Source organism: Erigeron canadensis, chromosome 9, assembly GCF_010389155.1.
Source record: "Erigeron canadensis isolate Cc75 chromosome 9, C_canadensis_v1, whole genome shotgun sequence".
In the NCBI taxonomy this organism is placed as follows: domain Eukaryota; kingdom Viridiplantae; phylum Streptophyta; class Magnoliopsida; order Asterales; family Asteraceae; genus Erigeron; species Erigeron canadensis.
The window spans coordinates 1,254,048-1,272,333 of NC_057769.1; the positions used below are offsets into that span (position 1 = coordinate 1,254,048).

At 33.8% G+C, this 18,286-nt stretch overlaps 3 protein-coding genes across 8 annotated transcripts; 2 read left to right on the top strand and 1 right to left on the bottom strand.

Annotated features, from left to right (window-relative positions):
- Positions 1-693: 693 nt before the first annotated feature.
- LOC122583810 lies at positions 694-6,148 on the top strand. Of its 6 annotated transcripts, none has more exons than XM_043756185.1 (8): positions 694-723; positions 1,841-1,920; positions 2,559-2,664; positions 2,983-3,168; positions 3,432-3,890; positions 5,067-5,150; positions 5,229-5,309; positions 5,875-6,148. In XM_043756185.1, the coding sequence occupies exons 2-7, from the start codon at positions 1,873-1,875 to the stop codon at positions 5,291-5,293; spliced, it is 948 nt and encodes a 315-aa protein (XP_043612120.1). In that variant the 5' UTR covers positions 694-723; positions 1,841-1,872; the 3' UTR covers positions 5,294-5,309; positions 5,875-6,148. The 6 variants fall into 6 exon arrangements, with proteins under 6 accessions (XP_043612120.1, XP_043612122.1, XP_043612124.1 ...); XM_043756187.1 differs by lacking the exon at positions 694-723 and adding an exon at positions 781-862 and having other exon boundaries at positions 5,232-5,309; XM_043756184.1 differs by lacking the exon at positions 694-723 and adding an exon at positions 784-862.
- Positions 6,149-6,915: 767 nt separating this feature from the next.
- On the bottom strand, positions 6,916-11,992 carry LOC122582932 (cystathionine beta-lyase, chloroplastic-like). Its single transcript, XM_043755362.1, has 13 exons — positions 11,883-11,992; positions 11,217-11,367; positions 10,663-10,793; positions 10,434-10,504; positions 10,081-10,172; positions 9,697-9,784; positions 9,500-9,611; positions 9,322-9,418; positions 8,909-8,990; positions 8,639-8,756; positions 7,730-7,837; positions 7,400-7,502; positions 6,916-7,184 (listed from the first exon to the last, which is right to left on the bottom strand). The coding sequence occupies exons 1-13, from the start codon at positions 11,964-11,966 to the stop codon at positions 7,009-7,011; spliced, it is 1,413 nt and encodes a 470-aa protein (XP_043611297.1). The 5' UTR covers positions 11,967-11,992; the 3' UTR covers positions 6,916-7,008.
- Positions 11,993-13,403: 1,411 nt separating this feature from the next.
- Positions 13,404-17,455, top strand: LOC122582933 (probable calcium-binding protein CML20). The gene is made up of 7 exons (XM_043755363.1): positions 13,404-13,510; positions 14,694-14,811; positions 14,893-14,929; positions 15,389-15,416; positions 16,642-16,794; positions 16,871-16,973; positions 17,191-17,455. Exons 1-7 carry the CDS (start codon positions 13,508-13,510, stop codon positions 17,256-17,258), a joined length of 510 nt encoding a protein of 169 aa, XP_043611298.1. The 5' UTR covers positions 13,404-13,507; the 3' UTR covers positions 17,259-17,455.
- The last annotated feature ends 831 nt before the right edge of the window (positions 17,456-18,286 follow it).

The window sequence follows — 18,286 nt, forward strand, 5'->3', positions numbered from 1 at the left end:
ACCAATGGGGTTTCACCCCATTAGTAAGGTAATATAGATTTACATCATCTTTTAGCCTCTATAATAAATGTATATAATATAAATACGAAAATGCTAACTGTAGTTCTTAAGTCTATATTTAATGTGTATAAAATATTTGTATTTTCATATGAAAAGTTCAACCTTAAATTTTATGTTAAGTGTACAAAACCTATATAAATAAATGACAATAGTGAAAGTTTTATTACAAGTATTTTGTATATATGTAAAGAATTTGTAAGAAATTATTTAGGTGTTCTTAAAAAAAATAGAATAATATATAGGATAAGGAGGCCAATGCCCCTCGAAATTTAAAGTATTTTAAAAGTTTTTATGCAATTTTAAAATTTTCTTACATGTTTTTAATATTTTGCATATTTTTAAATTTATTTTATATAAATTTTTTATTTTGTGTTTTTAATTTTTTTTTATTTTTCAAATACGGTCTCTGCTTACAAGCAATGGCCATTCAACAACCAAAAATATCAATACTCATTACGAAGCTAACAATAGCTACAAAACCTACATGCTAAGTAACAGAGGGACCATTTTTGTAAAATAACAGAACATAAAGCCACTTGTAATAAGTTATTACTCACACAAAAACAAAAGTTTATTACAATCATCATAAAGTATAAAAATAAAAATATTAAAAAACATATATATGGAATTTATCTCAAAGATAACGCCAAATACTTTACAAACGTAAAATCCTTTCCCTCTTTAATTTTTTAATACACCAAAGTTTCTTTCAATTTTTCATTTACAGTATAAAAATTAAAAAATCAAATAAATTCGCGTTAGTTGAGGTAAGAGTAATTCTCTTTTGAATAGCAAATTTGAGGTAATAGTAATGATTTTAATCCATTGGATAGTTAAAAAAACATAATTTAATTTTGTTGGTATGTTTTCTTTTTTGTTTTGTCGGTGATTCATTGTCGTTTGATCTCATGCAATTGTTTTTCTGTTTGTTCTTATGTATCTATAGTTGTATCTATGTGTTATTTTATTTATATGAATAATCATGTATATATATATATATGTATATATATGTGTGTTTGTCTGTGTATATATATATATATATTTGTTAAGATCATTATTGAAAAAGTTAATCGTTATTCTTGCAGGTTTGATGTTGTTGTAAGGTTTTTTTTTTCTTTGAAGTGTTTTGTTGTGTTGTAAAAGTTTAAGATCAAGTGTATTTAAATTTTTTTTTTTTTTTAAAACTATGAGTAGTTGTTAGTAGTTAGTTTTGCTGAATACGGGGATATTTAGTTGAAAATTTTACGCTTAAGGTGTGTAAGATTAAGATTCAGTTGACTTCAAAAAGATATAAGATTTAATGATAAGGGTAGTTAAATGTAGGGAGTTTTTAATTTTCGTCCTTTTTTTGAAGGAGTGAATAGTTATTTTGGGACGGATGAAGTACAATTACGGAACTTTTGTAGTCTAATGCTTCGGGTAGTTCAAGGTAAAATAGGAATGTTAGTAGAATTGTAAATGTATATTTTTTTGACAGTGGACGGTTATATTGAGACGGAGTCATGAACATTTTTTTTGAGACGTGGGATGTATAAGTTATGGACTTTATAATTTAATGATAAGGGTTGTACTTATAGGTAATAATAGAGTTTTTTAATAAATTATGATTTATTGGTATACAATTTAATGTGTATGTGTATTGATTTGGTTCGTATAATTTGAGATCACAATTGGATGTGATATTTTTGCTATTGTTAGTTAGAGGTTGTTATGAAGCATTAATTGTGGCAAGTTGAGCGTTAACATGTTGAGCGTTAACATTTAACGGTTCTAATTGCAGGAGCTTGTTTGATCATATAATTTTGGATAAAGATGTCTGGTGGAGAGGTTAAAAAAGTTTCACCTCAAGATTTACAACTGGTATGCTTTCGAGCTTGATATTTTTCTTTAAGAAAAATGGTTGATCTTTTGACTAGTTCTGTATATGTTTTGAAGTAATTGTTGTATTTTGTAATCGTGAGATAGTTAAAGTGGTGCTTGTTGATCTTGGTATGGAAATTTTACTGAGAAAATGAATTGGGTTAAGTATGAATGAAGAACATGGAGTAGCTAGTTAAAGAAGCTCACTGTCCTTCTATTCCTTTAAATATCAGGATAAGAATGTGAAATTTGTAGATCATATCTGAGGACTAACATACGCTTGGCATACTTATAGCCATACAGAAGATATATTAGTAGCCACTCGATAAAATCTTTGTTTTTTCACCTCATAAGTGATTGGGGTACGATAAATAATATAGCCAAGGAGAGGCAGCCTTAATAAGGAAGATGGAAACTAGCTTATCATACTTGATGTATCTGTTAGTTCCAGATTAGGACTCAACAATATCTATTTTAGTTTTAAATTATTTAGTGCTTTGTAACAATATAATGCCCAGTAAGTCGAGTATTGAGCCTGATCTATGCCAGATATTTATCAGTTTCTGTGTGGATCATGTTTCTTTCAAGTGTTGTTATTATTTGAGTGAATCACTTATTTTAATAGTGTTTGCTTACAGGTACAACATCTTATAGAACGGTGTCTTCAGCTTTACATGACCCAAAAGGAAGCTGTTAGTACACTACAATATCAAGCAAAAATAGAACCTAGTTTTACTGAACTCGGTAAGAATTACAAAAAGCTCTATCTTTGTACAGTTTTTTGCATTTGAGCAAGCTGCAACAAGCTCAAGATGTTTTCATCATAGAGCAACTTTGAAAATTTCTCGATGTTGGTTAGGTGTGGTCTTCATAGTTTTGGATACAATAATGCATGCAATTCTTCATTTCATTCTCAGTGTTTGTGAATTTTTTGTTGTTTGTTTGTATCAGTTAATAAATAATGTATGGAAGACTATCTCACTTCTTAGATTTGTAAATCCTGATGTATTGGAATGTAATCTGCTGATTTGCTCATTTAACATATTTGTTTCTGTCTTTCAGTTTGGCAGAAGCTTGAAGAAGAAAATCAAGATTTTTTCAAGGCTTATCACCTGAGATTGATTTTGAAGGACCAGATACTGAAGTTCAATAAATTGCTTCAGACGCAAGCTGAACTGATGAGTCAGTTATCCACTGCTTCTGGACCAGCTTCAGTTCCTATCTCTAATGGATCTCATGCTCCTCTATGTAAGAGAGCCATCACTGTAATCTCAATTGTTGTGCCATAAAGTGGTAAATGCTATAGGTGGTAAAATGGGTGGGCTGGGTAACAGGTCAAGACGTTGCTGCAAAAATTATATCACTTTATCAAGAATTTCCTTTCAGTTTTACCTGAATTGACTCATTTGTAGGTAAGTGGGTCGAAATTGCCACCTCTGGTTACTACTTATGTCGTTGCTCATACAAGTATATTCTTTTACAATGTGTTAACTCTTTATTTTATGGCCTAGATAATACAGGACAAGCTATGAAGCCAGATAACATGCATCAGTCTACGGTTTCTAAGTTGCCTAGTGGACTCACTAATGGTGGACCATCTGCCCACCCATTCATGCAATCCGGTGCTGGTATGTCTGGTTTACCCAGAAGGGATGACGTTTCACCAAACCCACTAATGGCCCAAAATCCAAATATGGGACTTATGCAAGGAATGGATACCGAAGGCATGAATAAATCAAAATCTGGTTATGCAGAACCCTCTTTTATGTACAATGCTGCAAACAATGCACTAGAACGGCAACCTGCTATGGCAGAGGTACCTATTCCTTCTTTTATGGGAGAAGAATCCAATCCGAAACCCGTGAATGAATCAGTAGTTGACCTGGATACATCGTCATATGGATTTTTAGGACAGATACCTAGAAATTTTAGTCTGTCAGATTTGACGGCAGACTTCTCTATAAGTTCAGGTTCTCTCTCTCTCTCTCTCTGTCTGTCTGTCTGTCTCTCTGTGTGTGTGTGTGCGCGTGCGTGTGTGTGCAAACAGTGGTTTTGGTGTAACTAGGTGGCAGAAAGGGCTGGTCAGCCAGATTGGGTAATGGATACTTTCTGTACTGGTCAAAATGCAGCCATTCGAGTTGGTTTATTCCGCCAAAACCAACTTTGTGAATGATTAATGTGTAAATATGATTACAAAAACTACATTGGATTGCTTTTTGAAAAATTGATAGAGGCATCTAGAACATTGTAAGCATCTCCAACATAGGGCGGCTTTTGACCTCTTTAATAATTTGACATGTTCTTCTTCTGGCTAAATTTATTTTGTTACCCGTTTGAAGCATTGTTAACATTGGGTTGACAAATGCACAATGCATTGATGCTGCAATCTCTAGTTGTTACAATTGGGTAATGGTCAATGGGTCGAAACAGGCTAGATCAATCTGACACTTTTCTTCTTATTTTTTATTAATTTTCTTTTAATAGACGAGGGAAAGTGCCCGCGCATTGCGGTGGTGAGATGGTAGGGGTGATAGGTCATAGGAGGTGATAAGTCATAGAGTGTGACCAAATGCTTTATCCGTACGGGTTCCGCCCTCGTATTTAAAAATTCATCGAAAGTATATAGAATAACATCTCTAATGAAAGAGTCCGAAATTTTAAGAACACCCATACAATTTTTATAATTTATCGATATACGGTTTTTGAGATAAAAGATTTTGAATAAATTAGATGAATAAAATGATTTATGGAGGAGAGAGAAAAAAATGAGTGGTTGAGATTTAAGGGTATTATAGGTATATTAGCTAAGGATGTTTAAATTAGTGAATAAAGAAGAGGGGTATTTTAGGTACTTCAAATCATGAATTGAGATTTTCAAAAAGGGCAAAATGCTTTATAAGATAGTATAGATAATTGTGTTAAATTTTATATTGAAGTTTTCAATGTGATAATAATCTAGCATCTTATGTAGGTTGTATACTTGTATGCATTAATAGTACCTTATAGGCAATTTTCAAGCCTTTCGACCACTTGCAATCGTGTTTTACCTAATTACTATATAAAATTTCCCATATAAAACTGCACATTAGTAATTGGGCGAAGTTGCCACCTCGAAGGCTCTATGTAACGGGTACATTTTGTTTCAGATATACTCGACAACTATTCTAGGTCGCCCTTCTTGGCGGCAGATACAGATTTCTTGAATCCACATGGTAACCAAGACATCCAAGGTATGATTTTTTTGGTCTTCGACAAAATATATTGTAAAACTTGGAGTGGGTATTGATATGTGTGTCCTGGCCTGTCAGGAGACAGTAAAAGGTTGGACACTATATCAGAAGGCTTGAGTTATGAAGGGTTTGGCAGTGATTGATATATTGTCACTCATGGTACTATTTTCCTGCCATTAAATATCAACTGTATCAAAATAAACTGAAATGTGCCATGGGTTCCTAAAGTATGAAATGATTTACCTTGGATGAAGAATCTTACTAACATTAGGTACTGAGTAAAAGTCACCTCCATCTGGACTTCAGACTGCCGTACCTTTGAGAACACGTCACCTTGCAATTTTGCATACTGATTTTCTGTTACTTTTGATGAGATAATGCTAACATAATTTTTCTACCCGCTAAAGAAAATGTTTCCATAATTAGTTTTTGGTCAAAGACGGCAATGCGTTTGGGTTTTTCAGTTACTAGTAAGCAGGTTTTACTTAAACTCCTCATTTAAATGCCAGTTTGAATCTTAAAGTTTTGACATACTCTTTAAAGGACTACCAGTACCAACATTGTTGGCGGCTAAGGGCTCGTGAATATCGATAAGATGTGCACTATCATCAGCTGTACTCAAATAATGAACAGTTATAGCATCTAAAATTATTAAAAGATTCTTGTCGATTCTTTCTAGGATGCATATCAGAACCTTCTTTTGATTCTTTCTATCTTGCAACAGGTCGAAGACATTAAAGGCCAAGTAGACAGAAATTTGGGTAAATAACTTCATGCATCCGACCTGTCAAATAAAGATATGAAGGTGGTTATGTCCGGGGAGGTAAAAATTAGTTATTGGTGTAGGTCTGTGGATGTTTTCTTTTTTTCTTACATAGTTTGATGATTTGGTATTTTTCTAGGATGTTTCTTTGATTTGGATTTCGGTTTTGGTTTAGAATTTTAATGTAAATGATTCCTGACTAGAATTTTAAATTGTAATTACTTTTTTTTCTGTACCATGTCTTTTCAATGATGGAGATTAGTGATAGATTTATAATGAAAGAAATACTAATTGGGTGATGGTCGACTCTTATTCCATGTCCATTGATTATATAATTATGTGATATTAATGGCTATCTAAGATAATTTTTACATGTGTTTTTATAAGCCTTTTCAAAGCAACTAAGCAAGTATCGACAAATTCGATACATTTTGATGTACATATACTATAATCAAGGCTTGGATTAAGTGGTTAACATTCCTTGTATCTGAAGACAAAAGTAAAGAGTTCGATTCTTACTCATGTGAGAGCGGATGTCTACTCCTACCTTAGGTCATCCGTCATTGAACCTGGAAGAAACCTCTAAACCTCTCCTATACACCTTAGGATCCATGACCAGTGAAAACGGTATTTTGGTGTTACTTACACCCATAAAATGAAAATTCTATTGAATAGTTAGAAGAGAACCAATTAAACGGAATGAAATTGTACCAATTTTTAATACTAAGTTGTTTATTGTTACCCTGTAGCTTTCTGCCAATCCATTTATCATGAGCCTTAAATCCTTGACAGTTTTATTCACTTTGAAAGTGATTAATGAGATTTCAAGTAGCAAAGGTCACTTCAGACGGCCAAAAGTCTGTCCAAAACGACTCGTTGCTTATTGTCATTTTCAAGTTCTTACTCGAGTCATTTAAGCAAAGCTATGCGCGAAGACAAGCTCAAAGATATCCATGACAAAGTCGGGGAAGTTGATAAATGATCTTTATCCAGATTGATCTTATAAAAACAGTATACTGAACATATATTACAAGTTTAACCAGGAAAACCAGCTAAATTTAAACTCATTTCAAACTTGGCTAGTGTCCAACAACTCTAAATAGGCCCTGTCTTGAGTGCATGGTCTAAATCAGCAATCAAATCATCCACATCTTCGATCCCCACAGATATACGTACCAGATCTTCAGTTATGCCTCTAGCCTTACGGAGCTCTGCTGGTATGACCGAATGTGACATAAAGCTCGGAAGTGTTATGAGTGACTTAACAGTCCCTGCCAAAAGTAGTGAACATAATAAGTCAAAAGGTTTGCTAAAACATGTTGGGTGGGCCAGTGAATTAATAACCGAGGTAATAAAAAGGTTTGTCAGACAAATCGGAGAACAGGTGAAAATGAGTTTGTTATGGTAGAGTGGCCCTTGATATCTTCTGTTCATCTTTATGAATATATCAGAACTAAATAAAGAATTAAGTGGAAGAAAATATTACCAAAACTAACAGTTATGCCAAAGTACTTAGTATTCTCTACTACGTGCTTAGATAGAGCCAAGGATCCTGTCTCGAAACTTAGAACTGATCCTGCACCTTTCGCCTGCAAAAGGTAAATCGTTGCTGCTATTACATGTCTATTCTGTGGGACAACCAATGGTGGGAATTTACCAAGGTTCCAGATAAGTTAAAGAAACGTTTCTATTTTGTATTTTTGAACATCGACAAATGGGTTTGCTCGTGCATACCCTACACCCCTTTTGGGTCCGCCTCCATTCACACAATGTTACGACATAATCAGGGTGGGTTATTTTATTTGACAAACATTACCTGAGCATAGTGTAAAGAGTGTCCCGGATGGCTAGGAAGACCAGCATAATTAACCTTTCTCACAAAGGGGTGAGAAGCAAGAAATTCTGCTATCTTTTGTGCATTATCCTATGACACACAGTTGAAACAGTAATCAGTATGTAATCTTAAAAAAAAAAAAAGGGGTAAGTGGGTGGCCACCCTCTGGAGCCATGTACCTATTGGTACTCAGCGCGTTTACCGCATATACGCATGCCCGGTGAAAACCCCTGAAGACTTGGATGGGAACGAGATTCGAACCCAGGACGTGCGCCCCCAAGCCCCCATTGTTAGGGGTACGGTACCACTGGGCTATTGACCCATTGGTATCAGTATGTAATCTTTTGATATGCATATTCTGGTTCTTGATTATTACAATAGTATAATACAAAAGCATATCCAAAATTATTTTCAGCAGCTGTTAAATTATATATGACATATAATTACTATAAAAGCGCATATCCAAACAGCCCCTAAGATGTTGGTTAGATGTCTCTAATGGTATGATAAAATTATACTATGGGAAGAGGACATTAGGAAAATGATTAGAGATGGCAACTTTGGCCTACCGGCCCAAATGGGTCAGATGGGTCAAAAGTCGCCCAAAGCGTTTTAAATTGCTTAAGATGAAACATCCTAAATTATTTACTTAACAAATCAAATTGTTATTGTAACACTAGAGGTTTACTAATCATATTAGCTATTAACTGTAATAATTTTTTAGAAGACAAAATAAAAGTGGCGACAGCAATGCCCTGACCCTGGCCCTATCCATTTTGACCCATAATGGAAAGTTACCCATGACCTCTTACAACAAAAGACGTGCCATTTTGCTATCACCAGATTCAGTATAATTTTGGTAAAATCTAGTCGGATGGATTTGAACAGAACCTGTTGTCTTTCAACGCGCAATGCCATTGTCTTGATACCCCGTAAACAGATCCAACAATCAAAAGGTGCAAGTCCAGCCCCTTCTGAATTTTGCAGGTTATATAATTTTTCCCCTAAACTGTTTTAGTTATTAAAATGTAATGTTATTTGACACATAGAAAGAAAGTCAAAGTCAGTAATATTAAGTTCAAGAGTGCTCTTGTACTAACGAGCGATCCATGTATGATAATTTTGAAAATAGACGAAAATACTATCATATAACATTCAAACCTTTCTCCTCTAACAGCAATCACTCCAGCCATGACATCACTATGTCCAGCAACAAATTTTGTAGCAGCGTTCATTACGAAGTCTGAAAAGGCAAAAACAGTTTTTCATTGTACATGTATAATAGAAACAATCTACCTTAAAGGGAAACGGGCCAAATGAATTGAACACATGAATGGGCTGAACGTCATGAAAAACAAACCTCCTGAGTCACTTTATTGAATGATTTAGATTATTATTCTTATACTACCTTTTTGTGATTATAAGACATTAGTTATTCTTTAGAAAATGGACAATAAAAGTGTTTGCTGGATTGACTCAACAACGTTTGAACCCAGGCATGCTTTGACCCATTATCCAACCTGCCAAACTTGTCAACCCAGATAAGACCATTGGATGCAGAGTATTCTAAGCACCTGCTCCAAGCTCCAAGGGTTGACACAAGATCGGAGACATGATGCTATTATCCACCATTAAAAGAGCACCATTATCATGAGTTATCTTTGCTATTTTCTGAAATGGAGAGCCACATTCACTTAATCCGATTGATGAAAAAAGAAAAGGGACATAAACGACCATAATTTCCATCCTTACACGAATATCAGAAATTTGTTGTTGTGGATTGGTTGGACTCTCCAACCACACAAGCTTTGTTTCTCGACCAATAGCAGATGCAACCTCATCAAGGTTGGTTGTATTCACTCTCCTTCAAATTGAACAACACATTTTTACACTGAATTTAAATGACAAAAATATTAACGTAAGATGGATACTTTAAGTTTTGTACTAACTTAACCATAACTCCTCTCTTTGGAATGACTTGTGACAATAATCTATCCGAACCACCATATATGTCTTCTCCTGCAACAATTTCTTCGCCTGCAATTATGATGCTTAAGGTTAGTATTACATATACATAATAGTAATATGGTATCATTGGGCTGTGGATGTGATTATATAGATATTGAATAACCACAGATACCGCCTATAGAAGATAGTGTTTCAACATAAATCAGCATGCATGCTAATGGAACTGATTAATTATCAGATTATCATCCCATATATCCAAAATTTAAATTATGATTATCAAATAAAAATCCAAAACGCAAATCCAAACACCTTCTCAATTTACATGCATGTGCGTGTCAAGTAGTATAGAAATCTATTAACTTTACCAGGTTTAACAAGATGACTGACAGCAGATAAGGCAGCCATTCCACTGGAGAAGCAAAATGCTTGATGTGCTTTATCAAGCTTTGCCATGAGACTGATCACATACGAAGGAGAATAATGATACAATGAGAAACTACAGGTAAAGGTTTTACCTTGGTTAACTTGATTTTTTAAAATTTTTTATAAACCCCCCCAATAATCCACCACAACAAATTTTTGAAGTGAGATTCGAACCCTGATGTAATACCCAAGGTCAAAGACCTTACCAACGGGCTACCAACCCATTGGCATGAGAAACTACTATACTACAATATACTTGACCACAATAGAATTATGATCATCTCATTATTCATACCTTTCAAGCACATCACGTGTAGGATTGCCTCCCCTAGTGTAATCATAGGGACCATATTCAGTTGCCGAAGGCTGAAAAAGCACAAATACATAACTAGTTTGATTACAATCCTAAGAAGACCGGTGAATGCAACTTTTGTGTCATACTCATATTGTTTATGATTGTGCATAGTTTTCTAGCATTTGGAAGTCTAACTTGAGAGTGCTTACCGGAAATTGTAAGCTATTACCTGCTTGAATGTGGCTGTTTGATATAAGGGCGTGCTCATTGCACCGTAAGGATCAAAGTTGCTCCCAAAGTTCATCAGTATAGTTGATACACTAGGCTCCTTAATGTCTGCCTCTTCAGTTGAAGATAACTCTGTTATCACATTGACTAAATTAGCACATTAAACCATATCAGCTTCTTCTAAATTTTACTACAGTTGGCAATATGGGCAGGTCAGGTTGTTTCAGTCCTGGTCGCCTGGGTTAAACGGGTCAATATGGGTTGGGTCAAGTGAAGTTGGAATGACTGAAATATAACTTTTGGCCATTTTATTACAGTATAAGTAATAATGTTGACTATGACAGATAAACAAATTGTAATCAAAGGAAACGGTTTTAAAAGCTGTATTCATAAAACATAAACTTTTGAGCCGTTTTTAACCCAATTGACTTCGTTGAACACAACCCAACCTTTTAGCTAGAGCGTTTAAGACATAACACAACCCACTTTGATGCACTTTTACCGGTCGAAATTATTGTTCATAATATTCACAAACAAAAAAAAAAGCAAAAAAACCATTTGAGTTGTCAGCCGACTTATCAATTACAGCTGAAGGCCTCACATCCATTTTCCAGTCTCTTGTGCATCCTATCTGTATGTTCTTACCCAATAACACCGAACTACGAGTATTTGATGAACCAGATGTACACCGAAAACTAACAGCCTCCTAAAAGCAGGAACAAAAATCAACTAACATGAAATTATAATAAGGTTACAATATATGTTGCGTTGGCTCGCTTAATTGTAGTTATCTAATAGTGATCTTGATTATTCATTCGTACAAATTACTAAAATGACAGGAATAGAGAATACTAGATAACATAAATTCATACATAAGTATCAAAGCCTTTACAATACATGTTAACACATCCCTGAGAATATGTGGGGAATCAAATAAACACCAACATAAAAACGTTAAAAACCTCTTGTAACGTTGTTATTTGATCTGTTCACATGTGAAATATATAGTTTGGAACAATTAAGTATGAACAAATCAAAAACATATGTTAAGGAAGTACGTATAAACATATTTCAGGGAAACTCAAATTTAAAAACTCTTGCTTTATTTTACACATTCATTTTTTTCATTCTCATTCTCACAATTTTATACAACGATCAAATTTCAAAACAAATATTCTGGCTTCGTCCCCTGCGCGCATGTAAATAAAATGAAAGACTTACATATCGGATGTTGAGTTCAGTTTGTGAAGCAGTAGTGAAGAACATATATGGTGGTGGTCTAAGAAATGAAGAAGCCATTGCCATTTTTGGAAAAATATTGTTATGTGGTTTTAAGCTTTTTGTTATATTAAGAGAAAGATATAATGCATGGGCTGTGGAAGGGGAGACTATTGCAGTTTATATACGCCAAATGCGCATAAATTATGGTTTTTGATATTGTATATATATTTTATTAGCAATCTAAGTTTTTAAATAATATAGTCTTAAATATACAAAATGAATTAAGTAACATGATTTGGATCAATAGTAAATACCCTGTTCTTTGAAATCAGAGTTTAGAGGTTAGATCCTCATTCCATCCAAAAGGTCAGAAGTCCTTTTCTATCATTTAAGTAGAACTTGAAAGCAGTCTCTATATCTAGGTAGAGGTAAAGTCTATCTACATATTAACTCTCCACACACCGTTGAATTATTCGGACCTAAAATCCTTATAAGATGGCACTGCAGTTCTTTTTCTTTTTTTAAATATGGAAAATGATACAGTGGTATATTTATAATTTTAATTTATGTGTATAACTTATCTTGTTATATATTATTCAAGGGTATATGATGATGATGACACTACTCCAGCTCTTAATGAGATTTGTTAAGATTAACTCGATGACACAACTCCACTTCTCTTCGTTTATCTCATGTTATTTGACTTTGATATTACGTGTTATCCCCTTCTTTATACGTACAAAGAGATGGCTATGCATGATAATAATGTGGGGAAAAAAGATATAGTATGTTATTGAATACACAATATTTTAAATTTATTACATTGGTTTATTTTATCATAAAATGGACTATTATACACTAAAATAAAAGTTTTGGTCGTTAATTGTTAGTAATTGCTCGTTAATCCGAGTCATCGCTAGAGGCGTAGAGCATGGGGTTAGAGGGGTCGTCTGACCTCCTGACCTTTCTTAATTTTGTATTAATATAAAACTTATAGTTATTTTAAGATTTTTTTAAATATCTATATAACTTACAAAAAAAAAAGTTTTAGTAGTTATCATAGAAAAAGTCCCAGAAAAAAATTGTACATACTAAACTTTATTCTTATCTATAATCCTTATAAAGCAAAGTAGATTAATAAATCAAAATGCCCGTAATTACTTTTTTCAATATTTTTCCTATTTTTCTTATTTTCTAATCCTAACTATGTGTTTATACATCCTTATAACATATTTCTAAATTGTAACCTTAAACATACCTCCTCCCTAAACCTCTATTTTCTCTCGCTAGCTCTGGCATCACCGCCATCATTAACGCCTTTGCGCATGCATAAATCTAGTAAATACGAATACTAACTGTAATCTTTTTAAAAAAAAAATTATAAAAAAATTATATTTTGTGATTATGGTAAGTTGAGTCAAGCCCAATTTTCAATGGGCCTTTCGGGTCTAACACATATATAAAGAGAAAGTGTGAAACCCAACTACCAAGTCAAGATGTTCGATTCAATTTATAAACCCTTTTTATTTCGTATACAATACAATTATTATTCAACACGCATACGTTATTGAAACAGGCCAAAGAGAACTGTTGTTGCACAAAAAGCTTCAAAATTTACTTAAAGAATGGTGAGTTTTCTGATTTTGTATCTCAAATCTTGTTTATCTTTTCTGGGTATGTTAGAAGTGTTAATCTTTTTGTGAAATCTTGAATTTTTTATTTTTATCTTAGTTTATTTTATAATATTCCATAAGTAATCATATCTCAAATCTTGTTTATATTTTCTGGGTATGTTTTTGATCTTTTTGTATAATGTTGAAATTTTGATTGATCATATTTTGCTATATCATATTTGTTATGTTAATTAGGGGTTATTGCAAGATTTATAGAATTTGGTGTTTTAGGATAAATGGATCAATGCTACTATCTGTTTTTTTTTCTTCTAAATCTGATAATATGGCAATCTAAAGGGTGTAAACTGTTGTACATGGTGTTTGATAATTTTTTAGGGCTATGGTTAGCAAAATCCTTTTTGTTTAATTGAACTGGGGAAAAAGATAATATTAATATAATTAAAAGTTTCAAATTTTCATAAAATTATCATTTGAATTTTGTGTTCCATTTCTTGTCTTGCTAAAAATATGATCAACTGTGCTGGTCAAATGTCAAACTTAATCTTGGATGTTGAGGTTTGCAAGATGCAAACAGTAGGAACTAAGGATAAAGTGTTTGCGAAACCATGTGAAAAATTGATAATTTGAGATAACATGATTTCCATGAAGCAGATTGACAAATGCTTCTGAAAACAGTCAAACACTATGCAGATTTTCTATAAGTTTTTTTGCAAACGCAATCCCAAATGCCCCTGTGTGCTTTGCTCAACAGGCTCCTTTTTTCCGTAAATAATCTCCAGAGTCGGAAATAATTGTTTCGGTTGATGACATTAGAAATACTTTGTGTGTGCAATCTAGTTGCAATATTAAACATAATATAGGGTGTCTATGAAGCTTGAAGCTAAATTGAACTTTAAAAATATAAAGATTCTTCAAAATTGTTTAATGCACAAAACATAATCTCATTGGACAAAAAATTTGTTTTATAAAGTAAACTATGTTATTCTTCCATAGATGTCAAGACCGCACACGGTATTGATCTTGCATTATCATTGTTTATCTTCTTTTGCCTTAGACTAAATCTAAATAATTTAGTCATATACCTTTAGTTCTGCTCATCATGTAAATTAGATGAGTGTAGTGAAAATATATATTTGAGGTATGCTTGTATACTTATGTAGCTCTGGCTATTGTTTAGGGTGTCTATGGAGAACAATCCAGGAGAGAGAAGCCCAGAGGACGTCATCATGGGCTAACTCAGCAGAAAAGGCAAGAGATCAAAGAAGCATTTGAGCTTTTCGATACTGATGGCTCTGGTAGGTTTTTGATCCAAATGTTTATGTTTTTTTCGATTTAATAAGATTTGACTTGTGTTGTCTAATGTCTTTTAAATATAGGCACCATTGATGCCAAGGAGTTGAATGTTGCAATGAGGTATGATCCTTATCTAACTGTACTCTTAGAGGGGACAATATGGATAGGTTGGGTAACTAGTCATTGTAAGTCAGTCGTGCCGTTGTGGTACAGGTCAAAATGGGATAGGTTAGGTAACGGGTTAAATTGCGTGATTATTTGTGCAGGTCAAGAGTGGAGGTGTTGGGTTGGCTTAAAGACCTTTTTGTCCAATTTCTGTTCTTTATTAATAAAAGGCGTCAAATATGATTATAAAACTAAATTGTAACAATAGTAGTATAGTTCCTCTGATAAGCAATGTAAGAGGTTGGCTGGATGAAAAGTACACTTCAGGTGACTTTCAACCCATTTAGACCCTTTTCCTTTGTAATGTAACCTGAAGTGGCCCGTTTAACCTCTTTGTACTACAACTATGTTATGCTATGTACCATCAGTCATCACCGCATCACGCTTATAGTTATTAACTTGATTTCATTTCAGGGCCTTGGGTTTTGAGATGACGGAGGAGGTAACATTTAAATCCTCATAATTTTCATTTGGTGTTACTGTGTTAGCTTTTCGCATAACAATTCCCTGTACTTTACAGTAATACAGTATGTGATTTGATTCCTAGTAGTTTTCTTTTGGGTAATAGGGGACAATACCCTGGAGCATTTGTTAATTATATAATAAAGGTCATGTACAAGCCTTAATGAAAAATCCTATGAGAATCAAAACAACCTAGGATATCCCCCAGGATTCAAGATCCAAATTAATTAAGCAATGACTCTAACTAGCTAACAATAAAAAACCTCTAGAAGGGCTTTGTAGGGCACTTCTATTGACTGCTGGATATATCATAACATGAACTTTGCATACAAATTTCCCCACATATGCGCTTAGAACTACCTATTAAGTGGACTAAGCTTCCCTTCTGGTATCTGCAGAATTCTTTAAATCTAGCGGAGAGAATCACATCCATAGAAATTCCAACAGTATGGCAGTCACAAGTAAATAGTATTGATTAGCTGTGGCTGTTTTGAATCTACATCCTTGCGTTGTAAAACTCTTATTATCTCAAAATTAACCATCTGACTAACCTGCTAACTCAACCGTGAAGTACATTATAAGTTCCTAGACTAAAAACAGCTGCCGTTAAGAAACACCATCCCCGAGTTTAAGTATTATAGAACTATTCCAATTGTGGAAAACCCTAGACTATAGTAACTGATTAGCCATAAAGCTTTAGAGGCTATTTTACATTTTTATTAGACAGCATTTAACGTCATTGTCCTAATGTCCTTTTTAAATTTACTATATAATGTGGCATTCCCCATTAAACAGCAAACTGAGATATACCGGAGGCCATTACATTAGAACTTGCTTTTTGACATATCTCATATGGTCGAAACATATTGCTCGTGGTCTCATGGGACATCCATATATAGAATTTAGAGGCCTATATAAATTTCGTAATAGTGACAGTTTTGGTCCATTATATTTTTTAACCGGTTGAATTGATTAGGGTTAAGGAGTCAAATGAGTCGAACAGTTTGAATCTTTTGAACGGGTTAAGGGGATTGAAAGTTGCTGATGTTTATTTTCAAGGCATATAACTTTATAGTCGTTTTGAGCTTACCGGACTTTGTCCTGATTAAAATATGTGCTCAGTTTTTTGGAGCTACTCTTTTAAGTTTTCATGTATTACACAGTTTACACACTTGTAAATGTTTCTTATTCTTCTTGCTTCTCAGCAAATTAATCAAATGATAGCGGATGTAGACAAAGATGGCAGCGGTGCAATTGATTTCGATGAATTTGTTTACATGATGACTGCCAAAATTGGTGAGAGAGACAGCAAACAAGAGCTCACAAAAGCATTCCAAATCATTGACCATGATAAAAATGTAACCATCCATATTCCGTACCTAGCTACCTGTATAGTTTTTTCATTAGAAACTAATACTTGTCTGGTTATTACAGGGGAAGATATCTGTTGAAGACATTAGGAATATTGCTAAAGAGTTGGGTGAGCATTTTACTGATAGGGAGATCCGCGAAATGGTAGAGGAAGCAGATCGTGATCGTAAGTTTATCGTTTTTCACATTTAGTATGCTACGAGTTAAAGAGGAAAAAAAAAAAGGAAAGATTATGGTGTATTGGTGTTCTCTTTATAGTTTATACCAGTTACTGTCATAGTCTTAGAATGCCTTGTATTACATCTGTTATATATTCAATGTTTGGCATATGATCTGGTTATCTGTTAAAACTTAAGATGGCTACAATTTTTTGTATTTGTCAGGTGATGGAGAAGTTAGTGCAGATGAGTTCATGAGAATGATGAAGATGACTTCGTATGGATATAATTAGGTTACTTTTGAGCAGTTCAGGCATTGATGAGTCGGCTTTTCCTTTTATCCTATGGCTTGTACAATCTATTATATATATGGTAAATTATGGATCATCTGTATTCATCTTGTTGTTTTAGAAATATTGACCTATACGTTGCTACCCTAGCTTTGAAATGAATATTTGTTGAAGGTAAAAGATTAAAGACTGTTTTTTTATTTATGAGACTTGACTGTGACATATTTTTGTATTCATTTCACCCGCTTGATTCCTGGCCGGCCTTAGATCGGTTAGCCTCAATTCTAAGCCTGGGTTGCACAAGCCATGCCCGTATAAACTGTTAGAGCTAAGCTCAGCAGCTAATGAAATTAGGGGAATGTAATCATGCAGAGATTGAGGACGGATTTATTTAGACTATTTATGATAAACCATCTAGGTACCCAACTTTTAGGTTTTTTTTTGAAGATGGTTCAATTCAAGATTAGCCAGCTGAAGTATATATACGGTTATTCTAATTATAGGACTGCATAATGTCGTTTCAAACGTGAAAAAATCGTCAAACTGTCTTTCGCAAAACCTATAAAAAAAGAAACTAAATTATTGTTTGAAAAGAAAAGAAAACTGTAATGTCATATGATTGTCATCTCTTTGAAATTTTATATTGATCATTTCAAATTTACTTTTGATGCAAAAAAAAAGTTGACCAAGTTTATCACCACTTTTTTAATCTTTAGTACTCTTGTGACTAACGGAATCTAACATTACTTAACAGTTGACTAACGGAGGTCCAAACTATACTTTATAACAAACTTTCAAATCTTGAAGTTGAACACACACTCATCATTCACAATGACAAACACCATCCTCAATTTCATCTCCAATTTTGAGAAATATCTCCTCTCATCGACCACATTCTGGCCGTTGCTCTCCACGGCCGCAATCGCTGGCGCTATCTCGTCTATCTACTCAACACAACGATACGCCAACTCCAATATATACACTTTCTCAACCATTGCAGTTATCCTTCACATGGTCATATTTTTCTCCAA

Bases quoted from the DNA above. Each gene is read 5' to 3' on its own strand.
- LOC122582933 (XM_043755363.1), top strand. The intron at 16,795-16,870 runs GTAACCATCCAT...TGGTTATTACAG, and splicing joins TCATTGACCATGATAAAAAT to GGGAAGATATCTGTTGAAGA. The intron at 16,974-17,190 runs GTAAGTTTATCG...TGTATTTGTCAG, and splicing joins AGAGGAAGCAGATCGTGATC to GTGATGGAGAAGTTAGTGCA.
- LOC122583810 (XM_043756185.1), top strand. From the start codon at position 1,873: ATGTCTGGTGGAGAGGTTAAAAAAGTTTCACCTCAAGATTTACAACTG. The intron at 2,665-2,982 runs GTAAGAATTACA...TCTGTCTTTCAG, and splicing joins ACCTAGTTTTACTGAACTCG to TTTGGCAGAAGCTTGAAGAA. The intron at 3,891-5,066 runs GTTCTCTCTCTC...ATTTTGTTTCAG, and splicing joins AGACTTCTCTATAAGTTCAG to ATATACTCGACAACTATTCT.
- LOC122582932 (XM_043755362.1), bottom strand. From the start codon at position 11,966: ATGGCAATGGCTTCTTCATTTCTTAGACCACCACCATATATGTTCTTC. The intron at 10,505-10,662 runs GTAATAGCTTAC...GTGCTTTTTCAG, and splicing joins AAACAGCCACATTCAAGCAG to CCTTCGGCAACTGAATATGG. The intron at 7,185-7,399 runs GTAATATTTTCT...TACTTTTGGCAG, and splicing joins TGGCATAACTGTTAGTTTTG to GGACTGTTAAGTCACTCATA.